Below are 15,059 nucleotides of genomic sequence, written 5' to 3'. Positions count from 1 at the left end.
GACCGCTATTAAACGACTACATATATACGTCTAATAGACAGACAATATGGGTCTAGGCTAAAACAAGGCTGATTTTGGGCTGTCAGTGAAAATCTAATAGACGTCTAACCATAGCCCAAGAATAGACTAGTCATCAATTACACTACATATACATGTAATAGACAACAAAATGAGGCATAATGATTCTTTTCACTCGAATATAACAGGTTCTCATAAATGAAAATCCATCCAAACTAATTGAATATAAAGGGATTTATTTTGAACAATTATATAGACAACAACAACTTAGACAACATTCAAACATAAAAATGAACAAATAAAACTTTGGAAAAATATGTAAAACAAATTAAGATATTAAAATTTTTAAGAATTAACTGTTTACTTTTGATCCATAACCCCCACCCCCTGCCCTCCCTGGTGCTTGTTTGAAATGATTAGAAATTGCATTTTTTATTTCACATTCCGTAGCTGATGGAAAGCTGGTCATCACTGCGTCTGCCAAATGAGAAAAAGGAAATAATTATTGCTCAAGAAAAGCATTGTTGACAGTCATTTAACTAATTACAGTCAATCACTTTTGCTAGGATGCACACTAGAGCTGGCCAATATAGAGTTAACAGAATATAGATTGAGACTGAATAATTTATATCAATATAGACAATAATTTATATCAATATTATAAATTAATTAATATCAATAATTGAACATTTTTGCTCGCGTAATGGTGATGCAATACGGGGTGTAACGATACGCGTATTGAACAATTCTGTACAAGGCATATATATATATATAGGCTATATACAGTGCTATGCATAAGTTTAGGCAACCATGCTAAAGTTGACTAAAAAGAGGAATAAAAAATCATATTTTGCAAATTTAACTTAATGCCTTATTTTAAAAAATGAGGAAAAATCCAACCTTTAAGGACACCAATTTTCTTTGTGAATGAATAATGTATCGTAAATAAATAAATGTTCTTCCTTAAAAAACAGGGTGCATAAGTTTGGGCACCACTATGTTAAATTCCCATAGAGGCAGGCAGATTTTTATTTTTAAGTTTTTTTTTATTTATTTTTTTAGGATACTATGCATCCTGATAAAGTTCCCTTGGCCTTTGGAATTAAAATAGCCCCACATCATCACATAGCCTTCACTATACCTAGAGATTGGCATGATTTTATTTCAGTTAGCCTAATAGCTAGTTTGATTTGCATTGAGAGATGATCTTATGGAAAGTACTCCATGCCAATCTCTAGGTATGGTGAAGGCTATGTGATGATGTGGGGCTATTTTAATTCCAAAGGCCAAGGGAACTTTATCAGGATGCATAGTATCCTAAAAAAAAAAAAAAAAAAATACTTAAAAATAAAAATCTGCCTGCCTCTATGGGAATTTAACATAGTGGTGCCCAAACTTATGCACCCTGTTTTTTAAGGAAGAACATTTATTTATTTACGATACATTATTCATTCACAAAGAAAATTGGTGTCCTTAAAGGTTGGATTTTTCCTCATTTTTTAAAATAAGGCATTAAGTTAAATTTGCAAAATATGATTTTTTATTCCTCTTTTTAGTCAACTTTAGCATGGTTGCCTAAACTTATGCATAGCACTGTACATACATATATACATCTGAAATTTTCTTCTCGAATGTTCATTTTTATCAAGCTCATATATGCAAGTTCAGTAATTTCACTTAAATGGCAATGAAAATTACCTATTAATTGTCATTTAAGTGAAATTACTGAACTTACATATATGAGCTTGATAAAAATGAACATTCGAGAAGAAAATTTCAGATGGCACTTAGAGGCTTTTGCATCTGAACTCTTCATATATGTGACCCTGGATCACAAAACCAGTCTTATGTTGCACGGGTATATTTGTGGCAATAGCCAACAAAACATTGTATGGGTCAGAATTATAGATTTTTCTTTTATGCCAAAAATCATTAGGATATTAAGTAAAGATCATGTTCCATGAAGATATTTTGTAAATTTCCCACCTTAAATATATAAAACATTATTTTTGTGAACGGATGCAGCACTAACGCCAATAGAAATGGACAACTTTAAAGGCGATTTTATCCATGTTTCGATTATAATAATTTAAAGTAGCCTACTGCGGAAACAAAGACACCTACATCTTGGATGCCCATAAGGTAAGCTAAAACATATCAAAATTTAATTTCAAAGTGAACTATCACTATAAGTTAGGGCTGTAGTCAAGACCACCTTTGTCGAGTCCAAGACAAGTCCAAGACCGGGACTAGTCGAGTCCAAGTCAAGACCGAGTCCAAAAAGGTTTGAGTCCGAGTCAAGACCGAGTCCAAAAAGGTTCGAGTCCGAGTCAAGACCGAGTCCAGGACAGGAAAAAAAAAGTCTGCTAAAAAATAAAGCCTATAGAAATTAAATCATTATGTAATAATTAAATAATGAATGATTTTAATTGTATTTAAAATAATTGACTAATTCAAAGAACAAAAAAAAAAAAATAATGATTATAGCCTATAAGCCTAAAGGAGCACACACATTCGTTTCGACTGTATGATCAGCCTGTCAATACACGCAATGTCAACCAGTTAAACTGCATGAGGGAGGGTCGAGCCAACACACACACACACACACACACACACACACACTAGAGATGCGGATAAACCGCGGATCGGACGAATGACGAGACGAAAAATAATATTTTAATTAAATTCGGGTGGGTGGCGGGTGGTAAGAAAAAGAAGGTAAGAAAAAAGTCGGAAAACTTTGCCCATTAATTAGATCATCTAGATGTGCAAGGCAAGCAGGCAAGTTTTCGGTTTGTTATGGACAATTAAAAATGTGAATATTCACGTTGCACTAGCGGTGGACTTTAGGCGAGTTTATTTAAACATTTATTTTTTAAAGAGCTCCATTTGCGAGTCAAAACAGCCGGCTCTTTTCAGTGAGCTGAGTCAAACGAGCCGGCTCACGAAAAAGAGCCGAAATGCCCATCGCTAGTTATTAGGTGGCCACTGGCCAGTGTTTCACTTTCCCTCCAATAATATTTTGTTTTAATATCGCGGCGACGTATGTGTGCTTACTGGGAACATTATAAAGACACCTGGACTCGGTCGAGACCATAGACTGTAAAAAAATATGGACGTAGTGTCCGTGACGTCACCCGTAGGTTTCTGAAGAGCATTTTTGAAGCCTAAAGTGGGCGGAGCCGGCCGTCGCCATCTTGGCCTTGCGTCACTCCCGGATAACAGAAAATAGGCAAACAGGCGGGGCGTGAGTGGAGCTGAGGAGCCTGGCTATCTGAAATCACCTAGCTCGACGTGATCGAGTTAGCTGATGATGTAAAGCCAGTTAAACGTTCCTATTTTTGCCCTTCGAAATATTATAATAGTTAAAAGACATGGCTACAACTACAAGTGAGACTGTGTATTACTTCGAGAGTGTTTGTGTGTGACAGTGATTTATGTGCATACATGTCCGTCACTCTTTCATGGTCCGTCAGCGCGGCATTGCTCAAGTTCGTAGAGAGCTTATTCAGTCCATTTTAAATTCTGATTTTGGCCGTCTCTCAAATGGGTTAAACCATAGATATATTGCCTTTGAAGTGCAAGTAAATGCGCTAGAAAATCCGCGCTCATTCATGTGCATTTATTGCATGGACGGAGAAAGCGCCGACGCCTGCAGGATTTCATCTGACGGTACATAACATAAGCATATTATAATCCATCTGTTCCGTGAGAGCAGAACGAACGAGTATTTATTGACGTTTTCAATTTGAAAACCCCAAAAAGCAACGAAATTGTCAGACATCCATTAGTGCATGTTCACGGAGGAAAACAACTGAAATACAGCGCTGGTTGTTCTCTCGAACGATAACGACGGAATCCAAAGACGTGGGCTTTGTACCCAAGTTTAAATTGTATGAAATAATACCGAAAAAAAGCACAAACACTGCAGAGATGGCAAGTTCAGCAGCAACATTTGCTGAGGTGAAGTGACGGCTAGTAACAGCAGACAAACGGCTAGCACTGACAGCGGCAATCCATCTGTCACTCAAGTGGCCACTGGCCACACCCTTAAATTTAAATATTAATCAACTAAACGGACGAGTTATAAAATAATTCACCCCCCTCACAGTTGTTATGAAGGGCAAAATTAGCTGTATAGACCAAAGCCACATAGAGATCCAGGCTGTAAACATATTTTTTTCTGCTGTAAAGTTGGTAATTTTAACATGAGGGAGATACAGATTTGACTCACTTCTGCAGCCAGGCCAAGCGGCCAGTCAATGAATTGCAGTTTAACTCACTTCCGTATTGGTTTCAAGAGAGAGACGGGGAGGTTGCCGCTTGGTCGAGACCTAAAGCCATATTTGGCAAGACCAGTGGCCGAGACCGAGACAAGTCCGAGTCCGAATTACAGCGAGTCCGAGACAAGTCCGAGACCATAGAAAAACGGTCTCGAGTCCGGACTCGAGTCCAAGACCGGACTCGAGTACTACAGCCCTACTATAAGTCATTCTTTATCACTTACTCATATAACTCTAATAAACATAAAAAGATACTTATAGGCGTAGTTCACTTAAAAAACAAAACAAAAAAAAAAACATGTAATCATTTACTCACTTTCACTTGGTTCCAAACCTGTATGGCTTTCTTCTGTTGAACACACACAAAAAATATATTTTGATGAATGTTGGTAACAAGACATTTAATGGTAGTCATTGACAAGTGTTCTGTATATTCAATTGTTGTACTTTGTTGACTGATTGCTGGATAATTTGCAATAAACAGTGTCTTTAAATCAAATAAAGTGGATTACATCACTCCAGTTCTGAGGTTTTTACACTGGCTATCTGTCTGTCAAAAAATTCATATCAAAAAACTACAGTTGGTTATTAAATTAACATTTTAAGGCCAAAGTAAATTTATAATCTTCTGATGCACTATGAAGAGCAGACCTCTCAGGTCATCTGGGACAGTAGCCAGCTACTTTTATATCTCCAAAGTCAAAACAAAACATGGAGAAGCAGCATTCAGTTTTATATCTGAAACAAATTCACTGAAAACTGAATGTATGCTGCATATTGTAATTATTTAAAAACAAGTGTAAAGACTTTATGTTTGCCACTACCTTTTATTAATTGGAAAGGATTTTTTTTTTAAATAATTTCTTTTCATGTTGCACTATGCTGCTGTTAAATTTTATGTAAAGTAAATTTGCTTTAAATCAAAAACTTTTATTTATTACTCTAATTTAAAAACAATATACTGGTATCTTTATAATAATAAAAAATAGTAATGAATAGTTTCATGCTTACCACATTCATTGAATTTAGATACATTTGCAATAACACGAGCAGGTAACGTTAACTTTTTGGAGAAAAATACTACTCTGCAATGTTAATGTTAAAATGTCACGGTTTCTACACATTATAACAACTAGGCTAACTAATTTAAACAATGAACATATCAAAAATAACACGCATACTTACAAGATCGAAGTAGAAATGTGAAGGTTTTCACTCAGACTGTTGCTCGCCCGTTGCTCTCCGACAGCTGCCTCGTGTAAAATAAAATGGCGGAAATGTTTATCGCGAAATTTGGCTAAAGTGATCTAGTCGCGCAATGCCAGTAGTCCCAGTAGACATGTCTCAGTAGTGTTTCGATTGTGCCATCTAGCGGTTGGGAAATGCAATTGCATGTCATTAGATTTTTTATCGTAGATTGTGTATGAGGGTGTTTCTGCAACTACGGGCACTTTTGACTATCCTAATTTAAAAAAATAAACCTCTATGAATTTAAATTTTAACCATCACAGTCTGTAATACATACAAAGATTTACACAAAATAGAATGTATTTGTTAAGATTTTAATCTGGAACATGTTTATTTTTTATGTTTTTCGGGTCATCTTCTAAAAAAGTGTCCTTACCGCAATGTTACAATAACGTTCATTTTATACATTTTTCTTTAGTAATTTCTATAAAAAATGTAATATATTTAAATAGCTTTTTCAAATTTGATGCAGTTTTGTAAATACTGATATAAAAAAATACTATACAAAATAGGGAATTTCATGTTTTTTTCTATGCCATGTAAAAAATTTACAGTAACCTTAGATGTAAATTGTTTCCATACACACAAAAGATAACATAATTAACTTTTTATGACAGATGTTGCAATTTTAATGTGTTAATCATCTCAACTTAAGTGTAAAAATATTTTTTTTTGCAAATGAAAATGTGAAAAAAAATGAAAATAGAGCAGTGCTGCGGTAATGACATCTTGTGTCGGTAAGGACAAAATTAAATTTTTAATGTAAAAAATGGCATGTTTATATATATATATACTAATATAAATACTAATATATACTTAAGTACTAATAATATACTAAATATTTGTAATTTAATATACAGTAAACCTTGAATTTGTCTCTACCGCAACAAAAAGTCTTTACCGCAACACCCAAATTTGCTGCGGTAAAGACATGTTGCGGAAATGACATTTTTGCTAATATTTTAGCTAATTGGCAGCTAGCAAGGCCTACCACATTAGTTTTGACTCTTAACATCTTAATATATGTGAATTCAACAGTAATATACATTTACTTTTAAAATGTAGTTATAAATACACAATTATTAAGCTGAATGGTAAGGACGCACAATAAATACTAGAGCAGAAAAGATGATGTTTACCTTATTTTTTTGGTATCTTGTGAGTGAGGTAGTGTGGTGGTCCAGTCTGTCAGCAATGTGCTCATGTGATAATTTCTGTTTCCATAGAAACTAGACTTGTTTGTGTTCGATAAAATTTCATAATAAAAGCTTTTTTTCATTGTTGCGGTAAGGACTCAAAAGTGTGGGACAGGCACATTTAGTTAAAAAAATCATAAAAATGATCAGTAAATAATACAAAATTTTTTAAGATGCTGTAAATGAATCTGTATATTAAACAATTCCATTTGAAATAATGTCATATTGTAAAAGAATGAGCTAATTTTAAGTATCTCAACATTGAAACCACGGGTGTGGGACATGAGCAAAAATGGTGTTTGGACCTATAAATGCTTCATAATTTTACATTAAATCATATTATTTATTCATCATTTTTTATGTCAAGGTGTGTATTGACACTAAGTTTATATTTATGAAACATCAAATGACAAATTTTAACATAAATCTAAAATTTCACTCCTGGGACTTAAAAGTGCCCGTAGTTGCAGAAACACCCATGAATGTTATGTTTATGTGTGACAGAAAACATATTAAGCTGTGTGAGCGAAAACATTTCAAAGACTAATATTCTTATACTATATCGCTGGTCTGAATCTGGGCTATAGCCAAGCCGTACGTAGACCAGATTGCCTTGATTTCGCCAGGTGGGCTAAAGCAGACCCCATATCCCGTCCAATTCGGAGCTAAATCGTGACTACAGATCGACGATGTCTTGAAATTACATATTGAATCTTGTAGATATCATACCAATGCGAACATGATGGAATATCAACCATTTCATGCACTGCCTGGCAAAAAACAACAATTAATCAGTTTTGACTAAAAGTGGGCTACAATAGCCGGGTCTGAATACGAGCTAAATCGTGGCTAAGCACAGCCTACACATATAACATGTAAAATAAAGTAAACCAAACAACTTGTAATCACAGTAGACTTTGCTTACATGATGGAATATCATACATCTCACAAGTTATTTTGGAAAAAAATACATTTATCCAGATTAAATGTTATTTGGGCTAAAAGTGGGTTACGCATAGCCGGGTCTGAATACGAGCTAAATCGTGGCTACGCACAGCCTATAACATGTAGCCTAAAATAAAGTAAGCCAAACAACTTGTAATCACGGTAGACTTTGCTTACATGATGGAATATCATACATCTCACAAGTTATTTTGGAAAAAAATACATTTATCCGGATTAAATGTTATTTGGGCTAAAAGTGGGTTACACATAGCCGGACTATATCGGGTCTATATTTAACCCAGACGTTGAAAAGACGGCTATTGCTTGCTGGGACATAATACAGAATAGAAAAAGACTCCTTCTTAAGATTAGGCTAATCAGTGGAACGATAGAAAAAGAGAGGAAGATGAAGAGAGACAAAAAAGGACAAAACATGCTACTTTCTGTCAGGACTTTAGTATTTGAAATGAAAAGTTGATTTTAAAAAAATAATAAAGAATAAGAAGTGTAATATGTTGTAAATCTGTTTTGAAATAAGTTGTTTTTCAAATAAAGGTTTTCCAAGTGATGTCAGATTGTGTGTGTGCATGTGTTTTTATTGTAGCCTACTTACCCTGCACTACATGAAACAAGAGGGTAAGAAGCACCACTTTAATTTACAGCCCGCAATGTCTTACCCTGTACCTACATGGAATACTTACAGTCTAAATAATTTGCCTAAATAATTTGTTATTTTCCTGGTTGTTACCCCTTTATTCCCAAAACTTTACATATTATCCCCCTATACTTACACGTACGTCCTTTTAGGTACACTGTAATTACCGAAAGTTACACTGTACTTTCATTTTAATTACGTAGTACTTTCCGGGCTGTAATCTAAAGCGTTACCAAATAGTCTTATTAGAAATTAAGCTGCCTCATTTTTGAGCCGTGCATAACTGTAGCTGAGTAGTTAGGCCTACTACGCTACTGTATTTTCATATTGGTCATTATGGTGGTATACTTGGAGAGCCAAATAGTGGTGGTACTTGGTGTAAAAAGTTTGAGAACCACTGCACCCCCTCAGCCCCTGCCTTAAAATTCTCTCGCGCCGCCCCTTTGGAACAGAGCACTTTAAGCCTCACTGACTCTGCATTCACCTTTCTGCAAACAGTGACAATGAAGCATATCTTTATTTTCCTCTTGTTGTGTGTACGTGTGGATGGTAAGACGTTTAATTTAGGATAATATCTTTTCCAGTCAACGATTAAAAAACGAACGGGACGCGTTTTTGCTTTATATCAGCTCTAGCTTTGTATTCAACAGAACTTAATTTGTTGTTTGTATTTTGCTGGACAATTGTAAGACATTAGTTAGTAGTTAAAACAAAAAGCGACAGTTTCAATCGCAACATTTCGGTTTTCAGTAAAGAGCCTAAATTTGTGGTTTAAGATGCAGATTTCGTTTGGCTATTATATATTTCGTTTCGCAGTACGCTGTTGTAGTTGCAAATAATATCAAATGTCATTCATGATTTTTGAATTCCGGTGACGCGGTCCTCTGGTCCTAAATCTTTTTTTTTTTTTTTTTTTTTTTTTTTATAATGACTCGTACTTTTTTTAGTGCTCATAGCTCCAACCATTTCCTGAGTCATTAACTATTCTAACATATCAAACCGCAAACTAGGCTATCTGTACTGCGGTGCACTACCCTGTTGTATGTATTTGATCGTTTAACTGTTCATTTCTTCTTCAGGTTTTTTCGGTGTTGATTCAGACAGAGTGTCATTCTTTGTGATGGAAGGGGATTCAGTGACTTTATACACTGATATTGAAACAATCCAAAAAGAAGAGATTAGATGGTATTTTAAAAACACTCTCATCGCTGAAATCACTGGAGATCCCATTAAAACCTGTGAAGATGTTCAGTGTGAGGATGCTTATAAGATATTCAGAGACATGGAGCTGGATAATCAGACTGGATCTCTGACCATCACAAACATCACAAAAAGAAACTCTGGAGATTATAAACTGCAGATCAACAGCAGCAGTGACAGTCTTCTTCAGGTTTTCAGTATTTATGTCTATGGTGAGTATTTCTGATCAATCCATTTCAGGGCTGCGTCCAAAAACTTGTTGCCTCGCTGTTTGCGCACATAGCTCACAGAACTGATTTCGGAGTCGGACAGATACTATTGGAATTCTGAGCCAGCATAACAGTTTAATGATTTGCAGCAAAATAGAGCGGGCTTTGGTGAAAACTAAGCAAATTTTTAATTACTACAATAGTCATATCTTGCTTGAATTACATAAAAAAAGTAGAAAATGTTGTTCAAAAACACATTTACACACAAACTGACCAGCACCTGCAACTTTCAGCACCATCTTTATTGTTATCTAAGCTGCTGTCACAGAATGGAAAGCACAGGATTGTGGGATATAAAATGCAGCAAAAGATACATCTATGTGCGTCAAGGAAACAAAATATCGATCAGATGAAGGTATCTCAGGGGACAGGAAGGGAAGCTAACATTGGATTCGAACGTGCCTTAATGCCTTCCTATCTTAATGCCTTCCTATCAGTGTTTGGGGTCCAGCTGACCCCACTGGACTTTTCCTTCATTTTTAAAAAGTAAAAAGTGTTTTTTCTAAAGGTGTGTAAAATTGTTTTTACCGTTTAAGATGTTTGAAACATTGAAAATGAATGGGAAAATGAAAAAAAAATACTTTTTTTTTTTTCATTTTGTTTGTCAAAAAAAAAAAAAAAAAAAGATAATAAATCCAGTATAAATCAGAAAATTTCTACATTTAAATCAAGGTCTGGTCCTAGAGCATAAACACAAAGTGAAACAAACTTTCTATCTCTCTCTCTCTCTCTCTCTCTCTCTCTCTCTCTCACACACACACACACACACACACACACACACACACACACACACACACACACACACACGTGTGACTGTAACAGAGAGCATTTTTAGAGTTGTTTTTTTCTGAGTGACACACAAAACAAAAGACTCAAAACTCCAAACCTATAGCAAGGAGAGTCAAAACTTAGGTATCGTTTGATAGAAAACTTTTCACATTTTTTGAAAATATAAATTACATTACATTTGGACATTCTCATGCCGAGAAACTGCTGATAAAAGACAATAAAATATATATAATTTTTATTATGAATTTGAATATCTTTCTTCTTTGACATGCAATAACTCGGGAAGGAAATATGATAATTATGATATATGGAAATATGATAATAAGATATTTTTTTGGAAAAGTTCCCCTAAATGTGAGCTGCAGATTTTGTGGTGATTGCATAAAGTACTCACACATTTGGAAGGCATTTATAAAATTGTAATTGTTATAATTGTTAATTATAAAATTTAAGTGCTTTTTTCATAAAAAAATAATTTTTCATGAGCCAATTATGGCGTAGTTAAGTGCAGAAAATAGGTAAAAAACTACCAAATATCTACAAAAACACAGGATAAATGTATAGTTGAGAAGTAAATAAAAAAATGATACATAGTTGTAAACATTTATATTTCCTTATGCAATCGCTCTGTAAAAGTTTGGGGTCTATCTGACCCCAAACACCAAAACCGTAAACCTACTTGAACACTGATTAAGGGTTAATGCGTCCTCCAAAGGCATCATTTATCAGTTTTCGGACACAGCCCATGTCTTAAAGTCTCTATTAAAGGGATACTTCAGGATTTAGCATTAAGCTTTGTATCAGTAGAAAACCCATAGTTTTTTCGAATTACCGTGCTTTCCTCCCTCATGTCCCCCTGAGACGAGAGATTTATGTATTTTTTGTCTGGAAAAAATCCTCAGATGACGCAAAAATCATCATTTTGCGTCATCTAAGGATTTTTTGGCCAGAGGCTAAAGACTACAGCCAGTAGTAGGGGCTGTTCTGCATGTTTTCAACCCGCCCATTGAGGGTGGGATCTCACTCACAGAATGTACACATAGTGTCAGCCATCTTTTTTTGGAAGCTATTTTAGCAGGCTCTTGTTCTGTGAAGAAAGCTGAGTGGTAGGGGTTACCATCCTCTTTTTCCCGGACATGTCCGGCCATCGAGATCGTCCAAAATGTCCGGGATTCGGCTTTTGCTTTCTGCAGTCGCCATTCATTGTTTACATGCACACCTTTTGTTTCAATATAACTGAATTCATTCCGATTGGTGAATCTGACTGTAAAGTTTACATGAACGCTAAACAAGTAAAAGGTTGATGTGCTTTTTAACATTGCTAAGAACATTCCTGCTTCTCCGTCGCTCATCAGTAATCACGCCACCAGCCTCGCGCCATTCTCCCGTGCCCCTCAGCCTCGTCCTGCTCGCCACAGTAAACATAATGAATGGCGACTAGAACGCAAAAGCCAAATCCCGGACATTTTGAGCGATCTCGAAATCCCGGGCAGACTCACGGAGACTCACTAGTAGCCTAGTCTTGTTGTTTAACTGCGCGCTCTTACCGGTAGGCGTGGCTTGGGAGTGGACTCGTAGAGCAGCGAAGCAAGTGCATTCTGGGAGTTGTTGTCTTTCATCCACCTAAGCCAAAAATACATTTTCTGGCTTTTCTCAGTCTAGAAGGCTCCAAATTCAAAAATAATTTCACATTTCTACAACATAAATGACCCATTTTAAATACACATTCATCTTTCCAGAGGTGAAGTATCCCTTTAATGAGCTAATGCGTTGATTTAGGTGTGCTTGATTAGGAAGAACTCAGAAATGTGTAGTGTTGATGTGCCTCTAGGACTGAAAACACTGGAATAGGGCTAATACAATTACTTTTATATTCATGGTTCTCTCATGTTGTGTAGTTGGTTTTATGTTTTCAGTGAAAAGATCCTTCAATTATCTTTTGGTCTGTGTTTCAGATGTTTCTGCCGCTGAACTAGATGAAATGAAGAGAAAATCAGTGATGATGGGGGAATCTGTCACTTTAAATCCTGGTGTAATAAAAAACCCATATTATTTGATGAAATGGATTTTTAATGGCGTTCGCATCGCTGAAATCAACGGAGATCTTAGTTTTATCTGTACAGATGTTCAGTGTTTATATGCTGATGAGAGATTCAGAGACAGACTGAAGCTGAATCATATGACTGGATCTCTGACCATCACAAACACCAGAACTGAAGACACTGGACTCTATTATCTACTGATAAGCACCATCAGATTCAGCGTCATAAAGAGCTTCATTGTTAATGTCACTGGTGAGTATCATTTAGTGATGAACCTAAGAAATTACATTCATCTTTGATCTCGTAGGTGTCTGATTCACTTTGTGAAGTAAAAACTGTCCGTCTTGCACTTATTTCTCTACTCACAATCATTATGATCTGTAGAAGAGAAAAAAAAAAAAACACTTTCCTGATGTATAATTTTGTTTGGCTTACAATTGTTAATTTCTTCAGGATATTTTGGTGTTGATACAGATAGAGTGTCAGTGATGGAGGGGGATCCAGTCACTTTATACACTGGTGTTCAAACAAACCAACAAGAAGAGATTAGATGGTATTTTTATGACATCCGTATAGCTCAAATCACTAGAGATCTCAGTTTCATCTGTACAGATGTTCAGTGTAAATATAGTGATAAGAGATTCAGAGACAGACTGAAGCTGGATCATCAGACTGGATCTCTGACCATCATGAACATCACAAAGACAGACTCTGGACTCTATCATCTTGAGATCTTCAGCAGCAACAGCAGCAGTCAAAAGATATTTAGTGTTTCTGTTCATGGTGAGTCAATACATTTAAAAGCAAGTCTTGTACATTTAAATCACATCATAAATTTGTTTAGTGATATTTTTTGCAGTGACATTCACAAGTGTTTTTCCTCATTACCTGTATAATAATTCACAGTACATTGATGATTTCTTCAAAAACACATTTACTGTCAAAGCAAAATTTGTAGATTTAACTTTAGTTCAGTGTGATTTGAAACATTTAGTTATAACCTTTGTTTTGTTCTAGTGAATACAGTTTCTCATCTCTGATCATATTCTATTATTATCTGATTAAATGCATCTGCAATTCCAAATGTTTCAGACTGAAAGTCAAGAATGACCATGACAATGACCTTTATATCTACAGATTTCTCATGTTGTGGAGTTTGTTTCTTGTTTTCCTGCAAAAGACCTTCAATCAATGATCTGTTGGTTTGTGTTTCAGATGTTTCTGCTGCTGAACGAGATGAAATGACGAGTAATTCAGTTAAGGAAGGAGAATCTGTTACTTTAGATCCTGATGTTATAAACCCAAATGAGTTGATGACGTGGTATTTTAATGACATTTGCATCGCCAAAATCATTGGAGATCAGATTAAGTTCTGTGAAGATGGTGAAAAGAGATTCGGAGACAGACTGAAGCTGAATCATCATACTGGATCTCTGACCATCACAGACACCAGAACCACAGACTCTGGACTCTATAAACTACAGATCAACGGCAACAGTATCATAAAGATATTCACTGTTACTGTCACTGGCGAGTATCATTTAGTCATTCAATGTATTTTCCCTGAAGCAGTATAAGAAAGCAGTTTGAAATATTTAAATCAACCCCGTAAATGTTTTCATTGTGATCTTTCACATGCACATCAAGTGACTCACAGTTGTCACAACAAACAAGACTTATTATTATATTAACACCAATTATATTAAATATAATAAGGACTTCATCTGTTCCAGATTCAGGTCTGTCTTCAGCTGTTGTAGCAGGAATATGTGCTGCTGTTGCTGTTGTTCTGCTTGTTGTTGCTGCATCTGCTGCTGTAATTTACTATCACAAGCGTCAGGCAGGACAAAATGGTGAGCATTACAAAAAGGTGGTTTAATAAGATAGAAAATATTAGATTTATTGTGTGACAATAATCTTTGGCTTTTGTAGTTTTTATTGTAATTAAGCAAAAGTAATGTCTAATTGAGTTTGTTATTGTTTAAACAGATATCAGGATGCAGTGCTTTGATCAGGTGAGATACTCTGTAGCCTACACTGAATCTGCCATCTGCAAAAAAACAAAAACAAAAAACAATTCAGAACTATATGGTTTGATTAAAAAATCATTGAGTAGAGACACTAATAAAATCGCCTCGGTTACTGATGTAACCTCGGTTCTCATTAGATGAGGGAACGAGTGTTGTGTAAGCTAGCTTACTTTACGGGAAAATCCCTTTTCTAGAGAATACTGAAGCCAAAAATTATCCATAATTTTGTATTCATTTAAAACGCATTTGCTGCAGAGAGCAGACCTATAGGCGAGGCAGCTCGCGCGCCTATTGGTCGCTCTGCGGCAACTGCTGCAACCTATCGAGAGGCTGCTCATCACAAAACCGCTCTCAGCGAGCGCAGGTTGTGCTGGGACCACACGA

General features: G+C 35.6%; 1 protein-coding gene and 1 long non-coding RNA gene across 2 annotated transcripts; one reads left to right on the top strand and one right to left on the bottom strand.

Moving 5' to 3' along the window:
* Window positions 1-372: 372 nt before the first annotated feature.
* Window positions 373-5,668, bottom strand: LOC311295233. Its single transcript, XR_014628257.1, has 3 exons — window positions 5,487-5,668; window positions 4,618-4,650; window positions 373-495 (listed from the first exon to the last, which is right to left on the bottom strand). It is a non-coding gene; the product is annotated as an uncharacterized lncRNA (long non-coding RNA).
* Window positions 5,669-8,818: 3,150 nt separating this feature from the next.
* LOC311295605 (uncharacterized protein) lies at window positions 8,819-14,816 on the top strand (the record flags this gene model as incomplete). The annotated part of the gene is made up of 7 exons (XM_084417071.1): window positions 8,819-8,894; window positions 9,425-9,757; window positions 12,559-12,897; window positions 13,099-13,428; window positions 13,861-14,175; window positions 14,379-14,498; window positions 14,635-14,816. The coding sequence occupies exons 1-7, from the start codon at window positions 8,849-8,851 to the stop codon at window positions 14,814-14,816; spliced, it is 1,665 nt and encodes a 554-aa protein (XP_084273197.1). The 5' UTR covers window positions 8,819-8,848.
* Window positions 14,817-15,059: the final 243 nt, after the last annotated feature.

This window comes from Rutilus rutilus (assembly GCF_951802725.1).
Source record: "Rutilus rutilus genome assembly, chromosome: 8".
Classification (NCBI taxonomy): Eukaryota; Metazoa; Chordata; class Actinopteri; order Cypriniformes; family Leuciscidae; genus Rutilus; species Rutilus rutilus.
This window is presented reverse-complemented; position numbering and strand designations above follow the sequence as displayed.